Source organism: Lutjanus erythropterus, chromosome 19, assembly GCF_056507025.1.
Source record: "Lutjanus erythropterus isolate fLutEry1 chromosome 19, fLutEry1.hap2, whole genome shotgun sequence".
Taxonomy (NCBI): domain Eukaryota; kingdom Metazoa; phylum Chordata; class Actinopteri; order Lutjaniformes; family Lutjanidae; genus Lutjanus; species Lutjanus erythropterus.
Window position 1 is genome coordinate 21,939,309 of NC_139335.1, and position 14,162 is coordinate 21,953,470.

Below are 14,162 nucleotides of genomic sequence, written 5' to 3' on the forward strand. Positions count from 1 at the left end.
GAAAAGTACTGTAGTAGCGTGGAAGTAAAGAGAGGTGGAAGCATGTGGGAATAGCAGAAGAAATATGACTTTAGAGATGGGCAGAGAGGGCATAAATAAGAGAGAACACTGGGAGGAGAAGGATGAAAAAGTCGACCATTTGACAATTTTTTCCATGCAATCACCCTCTCCATCTTTTCTCATTCACGCTCCTGCTTGTCTCTAAGTTTAGATCCGAACTGAAGTCACAAATCCCCGCCACCAGTGTAAACATCTGTAAAATCTAGAAGAAAACAGTCTCTTATTCCTCTTTCATTCCCTCCTTTGTGTTGGTATCTGCCTGTGGAAATCAGACATTAAATATCTGCGTTAGAGAACCAAACCACCGCTCAGTGGTTACAGAGTTAACAGCCTAATATGACCACATCACTGAATATGTCCCAGTCGCAGTGCCAAAAACATCCAAGACCTCAACAACATATGCTTTCTGTCTCACTCAAAACATCTGACTCCATCTCTCTGAATCCTTCATACTGCTTTTATCTGTCAGCGGGGTTTATCTCCATCTTTACGTGTGTCATAATGTTTATCTGTCTGTCTGAGTCCTGCTGTTTCCTGGCATGTCTAGTCTCCTATTCTGGTGTGTTTACCGTTGGTGAGGGTCTGCTTTCACACAGCTATTCACAGAGCGCTCTGGCTGAGGTAAATGTGATGTGGTGTTACATAACTCTCAGATGAACACCATGGGGATGTTGTTCTGTCTGTGGAACTACTGCATTAACTTTAACGTAGGTGTACTAAAGACTTGCCAAGTGCGCTAGCACTTTACTCTGTTTTGATACAAAACAACTTGCACCTCAGAAGTGTTCACAAATATATGTCTTCTTAACCCTTTAGCAGTCATTTCAAGTTGGTCAAACACATTTTGAGCTGTAATATCTTGTTGAAAGATTTGGTGTGATTAACTCAACCTGACTGATCCGTTTAAAGCACTCAGATTGAGTATGTTTGGCCCAAAAAAGTTATTTTTCAGTGCATAAAAATTTAGTGGCATCTTACAGAAGCAACTGACTCATCTGCCAAGTATGTAGGGGAACCTACTGTGGAAGCAAAACAGCCAGAAAGGACTGTGTATTGAGCCAGTGTTTGTCCGTTCTGGGCTATTGTAGAAAACATGGTGGTGCAACATGGTGGACATGGTGGACAGCCTTCTAGCTGTTAATCTTAAGGTGAATACAGGGTGATAGTAATAATTAGATGTGAGACCAAGTCATTTTTCTCAGGTCTTTGCACTCAAGTCCAAATTCGAGACTGACAAAACCCAAGCCAAGTCCAAGTCTAGAGCTTAGTTTTTTAGTCATAATATAACAGTGAGCTTCCAGCCTCATTGAAGTATAAAGTTATTAACTGTTAAGCTAATGTTAGCATTAGCTTGCTAACTATGTGAATATTAGGTTCAACTTGCGAGTCTTTGTGCAACTTCAAATGTTGAACCAAGTTGGAAGTTTTATGTCTCCATCTGTGACTTTCAACCTGCATGTTTTGCATACTGCACCTTGTTCCTCTCACTTCTCAAATGAAGTCATGAGTCATGTTTTATGTAAAATGTTATATATTTCTAGTTTTACACATTACTCTTGTCATAAAAATAGCTGTGAAATTGAAAACATCCCTTATTTAACTTTCACAGAGAAAGAAAAGCGTGCAGATCGTTCTGTACATGTACTACTGATCTACTGTTAATGTACCTTAAATGGACATTTCAAGAGTTTTGTAATTAAAAAACTGTGTGGTCAGTTTAAAAGAGCCCAAAGGGAAAAGAAATGCTGTTTTTCTGGGTTTGACCATTAAAGGGTTAATAAATGTAAGAAAGTAAAGTGTCCTGTGTTCTGTTTCTAGAATACCAGCTGTAAGACAGTGGACTAACATCTTGTTTTGTACTCAGAAACACAGAGCTCATGGCCCAAATGAGATCACAGCTTCCATTCATGATAATTAAAGGGGTAGTTCCCCATTTCTATAATGGTCAGTGTAGTCGGCTCTTTGAAACAACAACCCAAGTATCAATGCACATGTTGTTCGGAGACATATGGGAGTCAGTCCGTCCATGTTGTGCCTGTTTGGTTGATGGTCTTCTCATATCAAGCTGCCAAGCAAACAGTAGCAAATATTATCATGTACCTGCTATAAAGTAGTTTCAGCGTGCCAGCCTCACCTCACCCCCTCACCCCTCCTCCTTTCTGTCTCTCTGTTTACCCCCTGCTTGTTTTTCTCCTGGCCCTCTCTGTCACCCACTGTGCTCCTCGGCGAAGGCGTGGGAGTCGGGGAGAGAGTGAGCTAATACCCCGGTCTGATTAAATGGTGGAAAAGAGGGCTGATATGCTATGAGAAGGGAGGAGAAGAGGGCGAGGGCTGAGGGGAGGTGGGAGGTGGGGGGAGGGAGTCGGTGGGTAGAAATGAAGGGGTGGGGGGAAGAGAGGTGAGTATATAAGCCTTGCTGTCAGGAATTAGGAAATATTCCTCGGGAGAAAATACACACAGAGAGATATTTCCAGGCTTCTCACTTCATAATTATCTTTCACGGTAAGAACATTAAAGCAAATAATCTCTTAAACTAATGATAGGTGAAAAGAAGAAGTAGTTTACATCTTTTAAAGAAGGCAAATTTAGGAAATGCTGCAAATTTTATGGATTAGTTGACGCATCTTTTGTAATTTTTTAACATAATGCTGCAACTTGCAATCCTCATAGTACAGGAGGTCTACACTACTAATGTGCTAATGTAAAGAGTAATTAATTTGCGACCCCATGTTGGCTCTGTGTGTGTCTGACATCGTGCCTGTGGCTTTTTCCAATGAGGTGGGCACATTCAGCCTGCAGGGAGCCCACCACAACCCCTCCCAAGATTCAGACAGGCATAAAACTCTATAGACACTGTTGTCAGCAGCTCACACACACACACACAGACACACAGACACACACACACACACACACACACACACACACACACACACACACACACACACATACACACACACACACACACACTCACATCTGCACACACTTGTCGAGATGTCCTTGCCAGTCTTTGGGAGTTACTGTTTGAACTCTGGGCCTGAGGCTTGCTGTTTCTGTGGCCAAGTCTGGGTCTGACTGAAGCCAAGATATGCCTGAGGGGCTTATGTTACGAGCACTGTGTGTGTGTGTGTGTGTGTGTGTGTGAGCATGTACCAGTCAGTTGTGTGTGTACGTGTTTCTGTAATGAAAGCTGCTATTGACGGTGAAAACGAGGACTGCTCAAATGTCCAAATCCCACAAACAGTAGATGTGGATGAAAGCTTTTTTGCAGTGCAGGCATGCCAATACAATGTGTGTTCATGCTTGTACGTCAGGGTTTTATGCAGACATCTGGCATCGCTGTTTGTACAGGTGCGGCACAGGTGTCCTTACCGTAACATTTGAGTGTATGCGTAATGTGTATATGGATACATGTGCAATATGCAGGGTTGGGTCAGATTACTTCGAAATGTAGTCAGTTACTGAATACTAATTAATGCCATTTTTTGTATTTTTGTAACATAATCAATAGGATAACAAAAATGTAATCTAATCTAAATACTTTTAGATTACCATAGAATCAAACGTTGAAAATGTTGCACTTTACACTAAAACACAAGCAATTTTTCACTTTTTTGTCAAGCACTCGTCTAAGACTCACCTTTATGCTGTAAAAAAAAAAAAAAAAGGAGAGCTGAGGAAACTCTTAACTGTGTAACTTTTTTTTTAAAGTCAGACTCAAACTCTTAAGTCTTGTCACCCTTATAATCTTTTGTTGAGATAATTTACATTTCCTCTTTAGATAAACGTGAATCTTCAGAAAGTCACTGATTTAAGTTAATCTAAAGGACAAAAGCAAACAACTTAAACAAAAGATTATAGGACAACAAAGTTAAATTTTAAAATAAAATAAAAACTTTTTTTAAGGTTGTCTCAAATCTTGAGAGTTTAAGTTTGATTCAGAACTTAAAAAAAAAAAATAGCGAAGACAGCTGCCTTGAAATTAAGAGTTTTCTTAATCTATTTTACAGTATATGGGTTAATGAAGTACTGTTTGTCATGATAAAATGTTTTAAAATTGTAAAATTGGCATATTTTAATAATGTAATCAAAAATGTAATCAAGAAGTTCTTGACAATGCAGTCTGGGCCGATTGTATATACATATATATATATATATATATATTTTTTTTTTTTTTTTTTTTTTTTTTTTTTTTGTACTAATATATGTATATGTGCAGAACCACATAGAACACTTGCCTCTTTATTATTACCACTTATCTTTTGGACTCTATTAGTTGGCAGCTCTTCTCAGCCACAGCTATTCTCTGGTGGCTGCTCGAGTCCAGTGCACTCAAAGGACCTTTGGACACTTGTTTTTGCCAGCGAATACCTTCAGTCTGGTCTTATATGTATATATATAACTTAGGTTTGTGTTGGTTCCAGAACTGCTGCAGTATTGTGCCAGTATGTACAGATGTATATGTATAAGACAGCTTATAGTTTGCATGTCTGCTTCCAGCCTTCTTATGCACCAAACCGCAGGAAACAGATTTAGAAAGTCTGCCACTTTCTATCCTTGCTTGTTTTTCTTTTCTGTTTACTCGCCGTTTCAAAGTCTGAGCCAATGTCCCTCCTTCACTTTTCTCTTTCTTTTCCGATCTAACTCTTATTTCGGTGCTGACATGACTCACTGAAACACCTTTCTCCTGTTTCCCAGCAGATAAAACAGCCCCAGGATGAGGACCCTTCTGCAGTTGCTGGCACTCTGTGCTGCCGTCTCTCTCTGCATCTGCTATGGTACAGATCTTCCCCGCCATCCTCAATGTTTCCGTCATTATCCATTTATAACACATAATATTTATTTTACACAGTGATCCATCATTTATGATTAACCAGACTCCATGTTTTTCCCATAGAATCTCATGAAAGCACAGAATCCATTGAAGGTGATTAAATGTTGTCTCTCGTTCATGGAAAAACATGCATGCACTTCTAACAAATATGACACAGCTTCAGTCATGTACTTAAAGCTACTACAAGGAGTTCTTAAACAATCTCAGTTTAATGCTGATACCTCTGCATGACCTACGTAAGCAAATGAGACCATCAACGAGAAGATCCCCTGTTTCTATATATCCTCAGTGACTGTCATCAGGTCGGATTCTCCATGAAATCAGATAAAACAAACCTGTGTTTACATTTTCCCAGGCTAAGTGTCAGTGAGTAGTACATTAACTAGTTAAAAAGAAGCAGGAGGAGATTTTTATTTTGATCATTTTTATTTTTTGCATTATATTTTGTGGAAATGCTGCTGATTTTTTCCACATGGGCCCCCAAAATCAACAAAATATGAAAGCTCCTTGTAGTAGCTTTAATCCTCATTTGTCCCTTCACTAACGGACCCCCACCCAGTCTGTCACCTGATCAGCTGACTGATACGCATGTCTAAGCTGACTACAATGAGGATTTTTGTCTAGTAAAGTTTTGTGGTTGCAGATTTGTTTGTGCCTCCAAACCAAGCCAACTCATTCATCACACCACGGAGGGGCACCGTATACAGCCCACCCAGAGGGGGCCACCTCATGAGGTAAGGAGACATGACCGCAGACATGCACACTGAGCACATTCCTTCATCTTGAACATATGTAAGACCACGTGAACCACAGGAACAGGCAACACACAATGCTCGAATGCAAAAACTTAAGAAGTGCAACAAAACCGAGAGAAAAGCCACTGGCTGTTGTGTATCTGCTTGTGATTACAATCCCTTCCCTTGTTCTCACCATTCTGCCCTCTAACTATCTGTCTGCCTCCCCTCCTCCCTCTTCTCTTGTCCAGGACGATAAAGTCTCCCGCGGAGAGGCGTGCAGAGACCTGCGAGGACTACTCTCCCTGCCGCTTCTATGCCTATCGCCACGGCTTTCAGCAGGCCTACCAAAGATACTTTGGCTCCCAGAATCCACCCCAGCAGAGACCAGCTAGGGCTCGTCGATACTAAACTCAAAGTATCTGTCTGTCAAATGCACAATCATCATTATCGTCTGGAAATGAATGCACGTTCCTTCATTCCACATATCACGACTTTTATATAATTTATGTGATTGTTTTTGTGGCCTCTTTTGGATGTGAAACACAAGAAAAACCACATTTTTATAAACACAGAGGCATCCAGTGTGGCTCAGATGTTACAGCAACCTATCATTAGACACGTGTAAATTCATGGCCCACCTCTTGTGTAATCTCAGGATAACTTTTTATCCACTATTATCACACCTTAACAGCATTTATGAGCTTCATTTGATGTGCTTGAATGAAGTGTTTTGCTCACTATCCACTATCCTTTTCTTACATTATCCAGCTGTTTATCCAGGCCTCCAAGCACTGCTGTCAGTGATTATTTCCATTGCTTTGATTTGAAAAATAAACTCCCTTTTTTGGGGTTTGGTCTTAATCTTGTTTATTCCATTTGTTTGCCACATGGGTGTGTGAGGAGATGAGGTATTCAGTGCCAGTGCCAAATTCACAGCTACATGTGTTTTAAAGGCTAAAGAAAGATAGTGTTGGTATGAAAGTTCAGATCATAAACAGACATAAAGGCTCGTGAGAGCAGTTAGGGGAAATTATTAAGAAAGGATTTCAGTTTTTTTGCATTAGCATTATTATTATTATTATTATTATTGCATTATTGTTTTACATTATTAGATTGTTAAGCATTTTAGTCTTATCTGCTTTATACACCATCAGTTGGATTAGCTGGAAAATTAAATGTTACAAAGCTGAAAGGGAAGTTTTTCTTATGAAAAGTTGACTAATTTCTCACTGTTAATGATGCAAAACGTGATTATTTTATAGCAGATCTTATTTTCAGGTGATTGCACAACAATGAAAACATACTTATGAATATTATATTCCACTTCTGCCACTTTCTATCAATAGATCCCCCCACATCTCACACAGTGGACCTTCACTAATGTTTTCAATGCTTTTGCTTTTTAGGATTTTTACTTGTATATTCACAGTTCAGTATTTTTCTTACTGTAAGTAAAGGATCAGAATACTTCTTCTACCACTGCCATAACTTAGTTAAGTTCAGAGGTTCCCAAGCCAGGGAACAGGCCAAAAGCAAGGCAAGGCAAATTTATTTATACAGCACATATAAAACATAAAGGCAATCCAAAGTTCTGTACAGAGTACACAGGCTAAATCCTGAAAAACAACTGATAAAAACAATAAAAGCAAGCAAGAAGAAACTGACAGAATAACAATGACAATGACAGCAATCTAAAGCACACTTGACACAAGAAATAAAATAAGCTAAGATTGGTTTAAGTTAAGAGGGTCACAAGATAAATCTGAGGTTAGAGTTAGAGCTAGACTTAGAGATGATTGACGGGGTTGGGAAAACATTCAACTGTACAAATCTGTCTTTAATTTTATATTGTTTTAATTAGACTTTTACTTCTTTGAGGCTCAGACAGTTATTTAAATGAAACCATCTGAGAGGTTTAGTGAGGAAATGTTGAACGGAATTGCTGACAACTCAGACGTCTGAAACACGATGAGGGGCTTCAAACGACACACTCAAAAGCCAAAAATGTTAAACAGCTGGTTTAATCTTTCAAACTGTGTTTTATTTTATAAGGCTATACATGTTTTAAAGGACCAGTGTGTAAGATTTAGCGGCATCTAGAGGTGAGCTTGCAGATTGCAACCAGCTCACCTCACCATGCCTTCCAAGAAGAGCACCGACAGTGGCTGCAAAACTTGTGAAAAACGTGAAAGGCCGTAGCTAGAGCCAGTGTTCGGTTTGTCCATTCTTGGCTACTGTAGAAACATGGTGATGCAGCGAAATAGTGACTTAAAGGAGAAGTGTGTGATTTCCAGTGGCATCTAGCGTTCAAACCTTAGATTGCAACTAAGAGGATTTACCCCGACACCGCCCCTCTCTCACCAAGAGTACGGTGGCCGTCAGCGGACAAAATGGCGAGCGAAAGCTATCTCACAACAAACTACAATTATGTGTGTAGGATGAATTGCCTGTCCAGCAGAAAACAGGCAACCTCGGCGTCACTGTGAAAATGTTTGTCCTCCATCAGCGATTTCCATCATGTAAACGCTATGCAGATGTTGATTCGTGTTTTTGTCGTTTCCTGTCATGCTTGCGTTTACTTTCTTCACGTCTCCGCTTCTTGGATGACGGGGATTCACTGTCCGCTGCTTTTTGTTCTGGTACAGTGTATGTATGATCCTCCATTTGTCAAAACTGTGCCAGTCAAGGTTCACAACGCTAAATGGTCTGCCAGCGATCACCCGCGTCTATCCTCCCCGTCTACTTCCATGTTTACGCTGCGGCGTCTACGTAAGGTTGCCATGGGCTTCCCAAGACTCACTGTTAGTGCAGTTTGTCCGCTCTGCGCTGCCGTAGACGGCGCAGGATGATGATCTCCGTAAGTCGACCCAACAGTATGTAACTATAAATGGCTATTTCTAAAGTAACGGGAACATATAGATTATGAGTTTACGTTGATTGATAGTAATAAATAACATACTTATATATAATATATCTCATTTATGTACATAAATTCCTGTAATTATTACACACTGGTCCTTTAAGTCCTCTGTAGATATAAAGTGCTCGTTCTAAGGTCACAAAAACAACAGTTCTTATTCTTGTTCTGTTCTAAACATGGTGATGCAACATAGTGGCCTCCATGACAGAGGATCCACATCCTCTGTCATCCTCTGTCTATTTGAGAATAATACTCTAATTAATATTATATTACATTTCTGCCATATTCTGCCAATAGATCCCCCTAAATCTTACACACTGAACCTTTAAATGTAAAATCTTACTATGCAAAGCTACTAGTGACTATACTTATCAAATAATTGTAGTAAAAAGTGCAAAATGCGCCCCTTAAAGTAGCATGAAGGTACCTCAACTTTCCACTTCAGTATGTTGCTGGAGTAAATGTATTCAGTTATTTTACCCCCCGGGCTGTTGAGGGGTTAAACAAGGACACATATTACTGGAAGCACACACGCACCACTGATTTCAATATGCAGACAAGATCTGGTTTCTTGTAATCTCCAGAGGAATCTGAGCGATGTACCACACATCTGTGTATCAGTATCCTCCACGCTGCTGCAGACAGTCATACAAACAAACAAAGACAGGTCAGCACACAGTCAGCATGGCACAGTCATGTCGGACGCTTGTTTTTTCTATTCAACCACAAGGCCGCCAATGTCCACAATTAAAGTCGTCCTGAGGTTGAATCCTTGAAGTCGGTCCCTGAAATGAGACAAGGCACCAGCACTGACCCAGACGGTGAAATTACACCCCACATAATACTGTCAGGACCAGTCCAGGATCTAAATATCAGGTCAAAAAAGCAACAAGAAGAGCAGCAGACATTTTTCTGTCATAAAATTAAGAAGTTTAAGGGATGGGTTTTGGAAATGTAACAATATGCTGTAAATAGTAGCTAGAGCTCATCAGATGCTTTAAATTAGCACCAATTTACCAGCACTGGCTCCTTCATAATAAACCAATAAAATACAAAATAATTAGATGTTTTAAGATTACAAAATAACCCTTCTAGTGTGATTTGTGTTTTAATTAAACTGAAATGACGTGTTCCTCTCAACTGTATGTAGCTTTCTGCCACTTTATGGGCAAACCACCCACTTGTTTTGGTAAAAATATCTTCCCACATTTCAAATTACCCTTCCACAAATCTTCAGACACACTGGCTTTCTTTATAAATGTTACTTCCTTTATGTAGGAAATCACTGTGGTTTGCAATAAAGGAGAGAGCCCTCAGATTAAAATCATGTCACATAATGTGGGATGGTGGTTTTCTCCATCTCAGTTTGCATTACATGGTTTGCTCTGCTGCCACATGTACTTAGTGTCCCACATCGTCCCGCTCTGTAAAACTCTGACCTCTCCAGGCTGCCAGCTGGCATTACATTCCTAATATTCCACTATAAACTTTTTTATTACCTCTGCATCTGATAGCACGAGGCCTGTTGACTTAAATCTGAAGCTGAACACCATCACTGTATTTATTTTTAAAATGTTTAAATGCTTTTATTTTTACTTTCCTTTATCTTTACACAAAAACCTCAACTTGTAGAATTAAAAACTGAGATGCACATGCAAGTAACAATCTAAATGGCCTGACCAAGCTGTACAATATTTTTCATTGAAGCACAGCTTATATTTGTGGCTGACTCATGGTCACATTTGTTTTCTCATCACCTGTGCTTTAAATTGAATAAAATGTGTGTGTGTGTGTGAAAATATTCATATGCAAACCCTATCACTACATATAACTTAAATTTTGAATATAAGATTTTTCTGGAGGTGTGTATCTCTGCATCTGTGTGGGTGTGTGTGATACATGATTCCTTAACCAATCACATACCCAAGTTATGGTGAGGGCCACATCTATAAAGCGAGAGTGTGTTTATGTATATATGTGTAAGAGAAGTGAGGCAGAGCTGTTGACATCTCGCTCCTGTTTGTTTCCTGATACTTCAGACGGTGAAGAACGAAGCTGAAAGATGAAGACTTTGGCCATCCTGGTTCTCTGCTCCCTGGCAGTCATCTGTCTGACTTCTGGTAGGAGCCACACAGCAATATATGATAGAAAAACTCTTTATTAAAACTACTAATAAACAGTTTATTATTTTGTGATTTCAAGTATATTTTACTCTGCAATCTAAATCAAAATCTGGCAAGCTAATCTATTTTTCCTGTCAGTGACATATGATGTCCTAGGAGTGCCATAAAAAAGAATGTATCTGGGGAAAAGGATAAGAAAATAAATGTGTAAATATATTGAGGAATCAATAAAAGAATAAATAAGTAAATAAAAAAAATGTGGAAAGATACAGACAAGAGTAGCAAATACAGAATAACAATTCTAAGTATTCTAATTAATTTTCACATTTATTTGTTCATTAATTTCTGTAATTATATATATTTTTAATTTTATATTTGAAATTTCATGCCATTTATACATTTTATCCCCCTATTTTTCCTTATTCTTTTTTCCAGCTTTTGTTTATGCTCCCAGTGTGGGCCAAGCTGTCATTTAGCTGTTATTTATTCTTTTATTTATTCCTCTTTATATTTCCATCTCCACATTTATTTTCATATTCTTTAAGAGATTTATTCTTTTTTATGGCACTTCTATGACTCCATGAAGACAGTGAGTTTCACTTTAAAAAGTGACACTTCCTGTGTTGAAAATTAAAAACAAAACAAAACAAAACAAAAACATTATTATTCATATTTTTCCTCGCATGTTTGACAGATGCCTCCACCGGCTCCCAGCAGCCTGTTGCCAGTGACAACCCTGCTCAGGAGGGTAAGATCATGTTTCTGACTGTATCATCAATGTTACATCAAACATATCTGAATCAGTTTGACTTTTGAAATTTTGTTTAATACTAGTTGAATTTGTTAAATGTATAACTATTTAATAACAGCTCTTCCACAAACTGCATAACTTCTATATTGATCCATATTTTTTATCTGCAACATCTGGACTGTTCTGTTGCAACAAAAAACAAGTTCTCCAGTTTTTTTCTGATTTGGTATTTATACATTGAATCCTCTGTATGCATTTGATTGTGATTGACTGATATATATCATATGTGTTTATACAACATGATGAGGTCGTGTTGAATGTGTGTGATGTGCAGGTTTGTTTGTGGAGAGGGATCAAGCCTCCACAGTGGTGAGACAGAAGAGAGCTGCTGGACAGTTGTCCCTGACACAGCTGGAGAGGTATTTCACTCCTCCTCTGCTTTTACATCACCTATAACAGAACCTCTCAAAGATAGTTATGTTAAAGAACAGCACAAGAGAAATGTATTACAAAGATATTAGACAAGTATTAACAAAATATTTGCACCATGTCGACACTGAGTACTCATAACATGCGTACACACAACATACACAGTGTGTTTCACTTCAAGGCCATATATGAAATAAAATGCAGACTTTGATTAACAATTTTAAATAACATATGTGTGTATGTATACATACATATATATTTATAGGTAGATAGAGATAGATATATAGAGATAAAGATATATATGTATAGAATATAAACAAAAGAAAATAGACCCAATGAAAACATAAAAATAACAACAGGTCTTATGTCTGGGGACATGTGGATGGCAGACTGGCAGATGGAGGATTTATATATTTATAGATACATTTTAAGAGTCATAGATTGTTAGATTAGAATGTAATCTGTCAATTATTTCAGATTTAAAAGTTAAAATATTGCTTGTTGAACTATGAAGTGTTTTGTAAAACTGTTACAGCCACGACAAAGGAAACATTGGCTCAACCTTGTGACCAGCAACATTTTATTTTTACGTTTTTACAACATTTTATTTATAAATAGTAACAAAATTTAACCAAAGCTATATGAGTATGGAAGCCTGGCAGAAAAGAACAAAAGGATGTAGGAAGTCTAGGACAGCCTTTCAGCTTCTTCCCTGGCCTAATGAAAAACAGGCAGACCAGACCTCCATCCTCAAAAAGAAGAAAAAAACACAAAATAATGAGCAACACAAACACAAAATGACAGATGGCTGCAAAAGGGACAGTTCACCCAAAAATCAAAAATCCATATTTTTCCTCTTACCTGTGGTGCTTTTTATCCATCTAGATTGTTTTGGTGTGAGTTGCAGAGTTTTGGAGAAATGTCTGCCTTCCCGCTTATATAATGAATCTAGATGGCACTCGGCTTGTGGCGCTCAGAAGACCAGAAACTACATTTGAAAACTCAGCAGCAGTGTCTGTTTCCAGAAATCCTGACCCAGTTACTCAAGACAATCCACAGACCTTGTTGCGAGCAGCTTCATGTAAGCACTCTAGTCTTTCTGGGACAACGAAAGTTACAGTAGATTCTACCACAGAAAGAAAGTAGTTCCTACATGAAACTTCTCACAACAAGTTCTATGGATTATCTTGAGTAACCGGGTCATGATTTCTGTGAAGAGACATTGCTGCTGAGTTTTTCAAATCGATTTTTTGGAGCTTTGAGCACCACATGCTGAGTTATATTATATTTGAGAGCAGGCAGGTGGCCGATATCTCCAAAATGGATTGATAAATAGCACTACAGGCCACAGGAGAGATATGTGGTTTTGATTTTGGGGTGAACTATCCCTTTAAATAGAGGGGGGACAGGACTCAGACTCAGATCAAGTCCAGTATGTGTTTGATATCTAACATAGCCCCCTGATGTCCTGATAATGTTGTTAGGTCAAAGATCTTTGGAGTCAGTGATTGGATTAAAATCTAATGATTTAAAGCAGCACCATGTGGAATATCATGAATGACACCTCTGTGATTATCTCCACTCAGCCTGAGGGAAGTGTGTGAGCTCAACCTGGGTTGTGAGGACATGATGGACACGGAGGGAATCATCGCCGCCTATACCGCTTACTACGGACCAATCCCCTACTAGAAACCAAACTACGACAACTGATTGCTCATCCCAACTATCTTTTTTTTCTAATTAATAAAATTTGAGCTCTACTTTTTTTTTTTTTCTTTGCAGTTAAGCCAAAAAACATAAGAAAACATTTCCAAATGTGTGCCAGCATGTAACAGAAATGTTATACAAATTAAAATGTGAGAGACGTGGGAGTAAAGATGTAAGCAGATGTGAGAGTGGAGCAGAAGGAATAATATCTGCATGTGTATTTATTTTTCCATCTTGCACAGACCCACAGACCTGTCTCTTCAATTCAATAATTCCTCCTACCCTGTAGAGTAATGCAATGAAATTAAATAAAGATAATAAAACTCTGCTTGTTTGCTCCTTTATGAGGCCTCATCAGGATAATATTCACTCTCGAATTTACTGCTTTGACATGTCATGGCCACCAGATGTCCCTGTTGAGACATTTAGTGAGGCATTTAGTGATTGGATAGTTCAGAGAGTGTCACAGTGAATGGGTTTTATTACTGTCATGCACAGTATGGATTTACAAAACACCATAATTCAAATGACGTAGATCCAATCCAGAGTGCTTTGTACACATTTTCAAACAATACTGCATTATTTTCTCCTCTGATAAAGATTT

At 38.6% G+C, this 14,162-nt stretch overlaps 2 protein-coding genes across 3 annotated transcripts; both read left to right on the plus strand.

Annotated features, from left to right (window-relative positions):
• The first annotated feature begins 2,443 nt into the window (after positions 1-2,443).
• mgp (matrix Gla protein) lies at positions 2,444-6,489 on the plus strand. 2 transcript variants are annotated; one of them, XM_084743829.1, is made up of 5 exons: positions 2,444-2,562; positions 4,756-4,835; positions 4,955-4,984; positions 5,535-5,625; positions 5,877-6,489. In XM_084743829.1, the coding sequence occupies exons 2-5, from the start codon at positions 4,775-4,777 to the stop codon at positions 6,034-6,036; spliced, it is 342 nt and encodes a 113-aa protein (XP_084599955.1). In that variant the 5' UTR covers positions 2,444-2,562; positions 4,756-4,774; the 3' UTR covers positions 6,037-6,489. The 2 variants fall into 2 exon arrangements, with proteins under 2 accessions (XP_084599955.1, XP_084599956.1); XM_084743830.1 differs by having other exon boundaries at positions 2,473-2,562; positions 4,759-4,835.
• Positions 6,490-10,384: 3,895 nt separating this feature from the next.
• Positions 10,385-13,886, plus strand: bglap (bone gamma-carboxyglutamate (gla) protein). The gene is made up of 4 exons (XM_084744035.1): positions 10,385-10,668; positions 11,366-11,419; positions 11,757-11,841; positions 13,438-13,886. Exons 1-4 carry the CDS (start codon positions 10,611-10,613, stop codon positions 13,538-13,540), a joined length of 300 nt encoding a protein of 99 aa, XP_084600161.1. The 5' UTR covers positions 10,385-10,610; the 3' UTR covers positions 13,541-13,886.
• The last annotated feature ends 276 nt before the right edge of the window (positions 13,887-14,162 follow it).

What these genes read in the sequence shown, in the direction of transcription:
- mgp (XM_084743829.1), top strand. Translation starts at nt 4,775, where the DNA reads ATGAGGACCCTTCTGCAGTTGCTGGCACTCTGTGCTGCCGTCTCTCTC. An exon ending in AAGCACAGAATCCATTGAAG is followed by an intron (nt 4,985 to 5,534) that starts GTGATTAAATGT and finishes TTGTGGTTGCAG; the next exon opens with ATTTGTTTGTGCCTCCAAAC. An exon ending in AGAGGGGGCCACCTCATGAG is followed by an intron (nt 5,626 to 5,876) that starts GTAAGGAGACAT and finishes TCTCTTGTCCAG; the next exon opens with GACGATAAAGTCTCCCGCGG.
- bglap (XM_084744035.1), top strand. Translation starts at nt 10,611, where the DNA reads ATGAAGACTTTGGCCATCCTGGTTCTCTGCTCCCTGGCAGTCATCTGT. An exon ending in AGTCATCTGTCTGACTTCTG is followed by an intron (nt 10,669 to 11,365) that starts GTAGGAGCCACA and finishes CATGTTTGACAG; the next exon opens with ATGCCTCCACCGGCTCCCAG. An exon ending in TGACAACCCTGCTCAGGAGG is followed by an intron (nt 11,420 to 11,756) that starts GTAAGATCATGT and finishes TGTGATGTGCAG; the next exon opens with GTTTGTTTGTGGAGAGGGAT.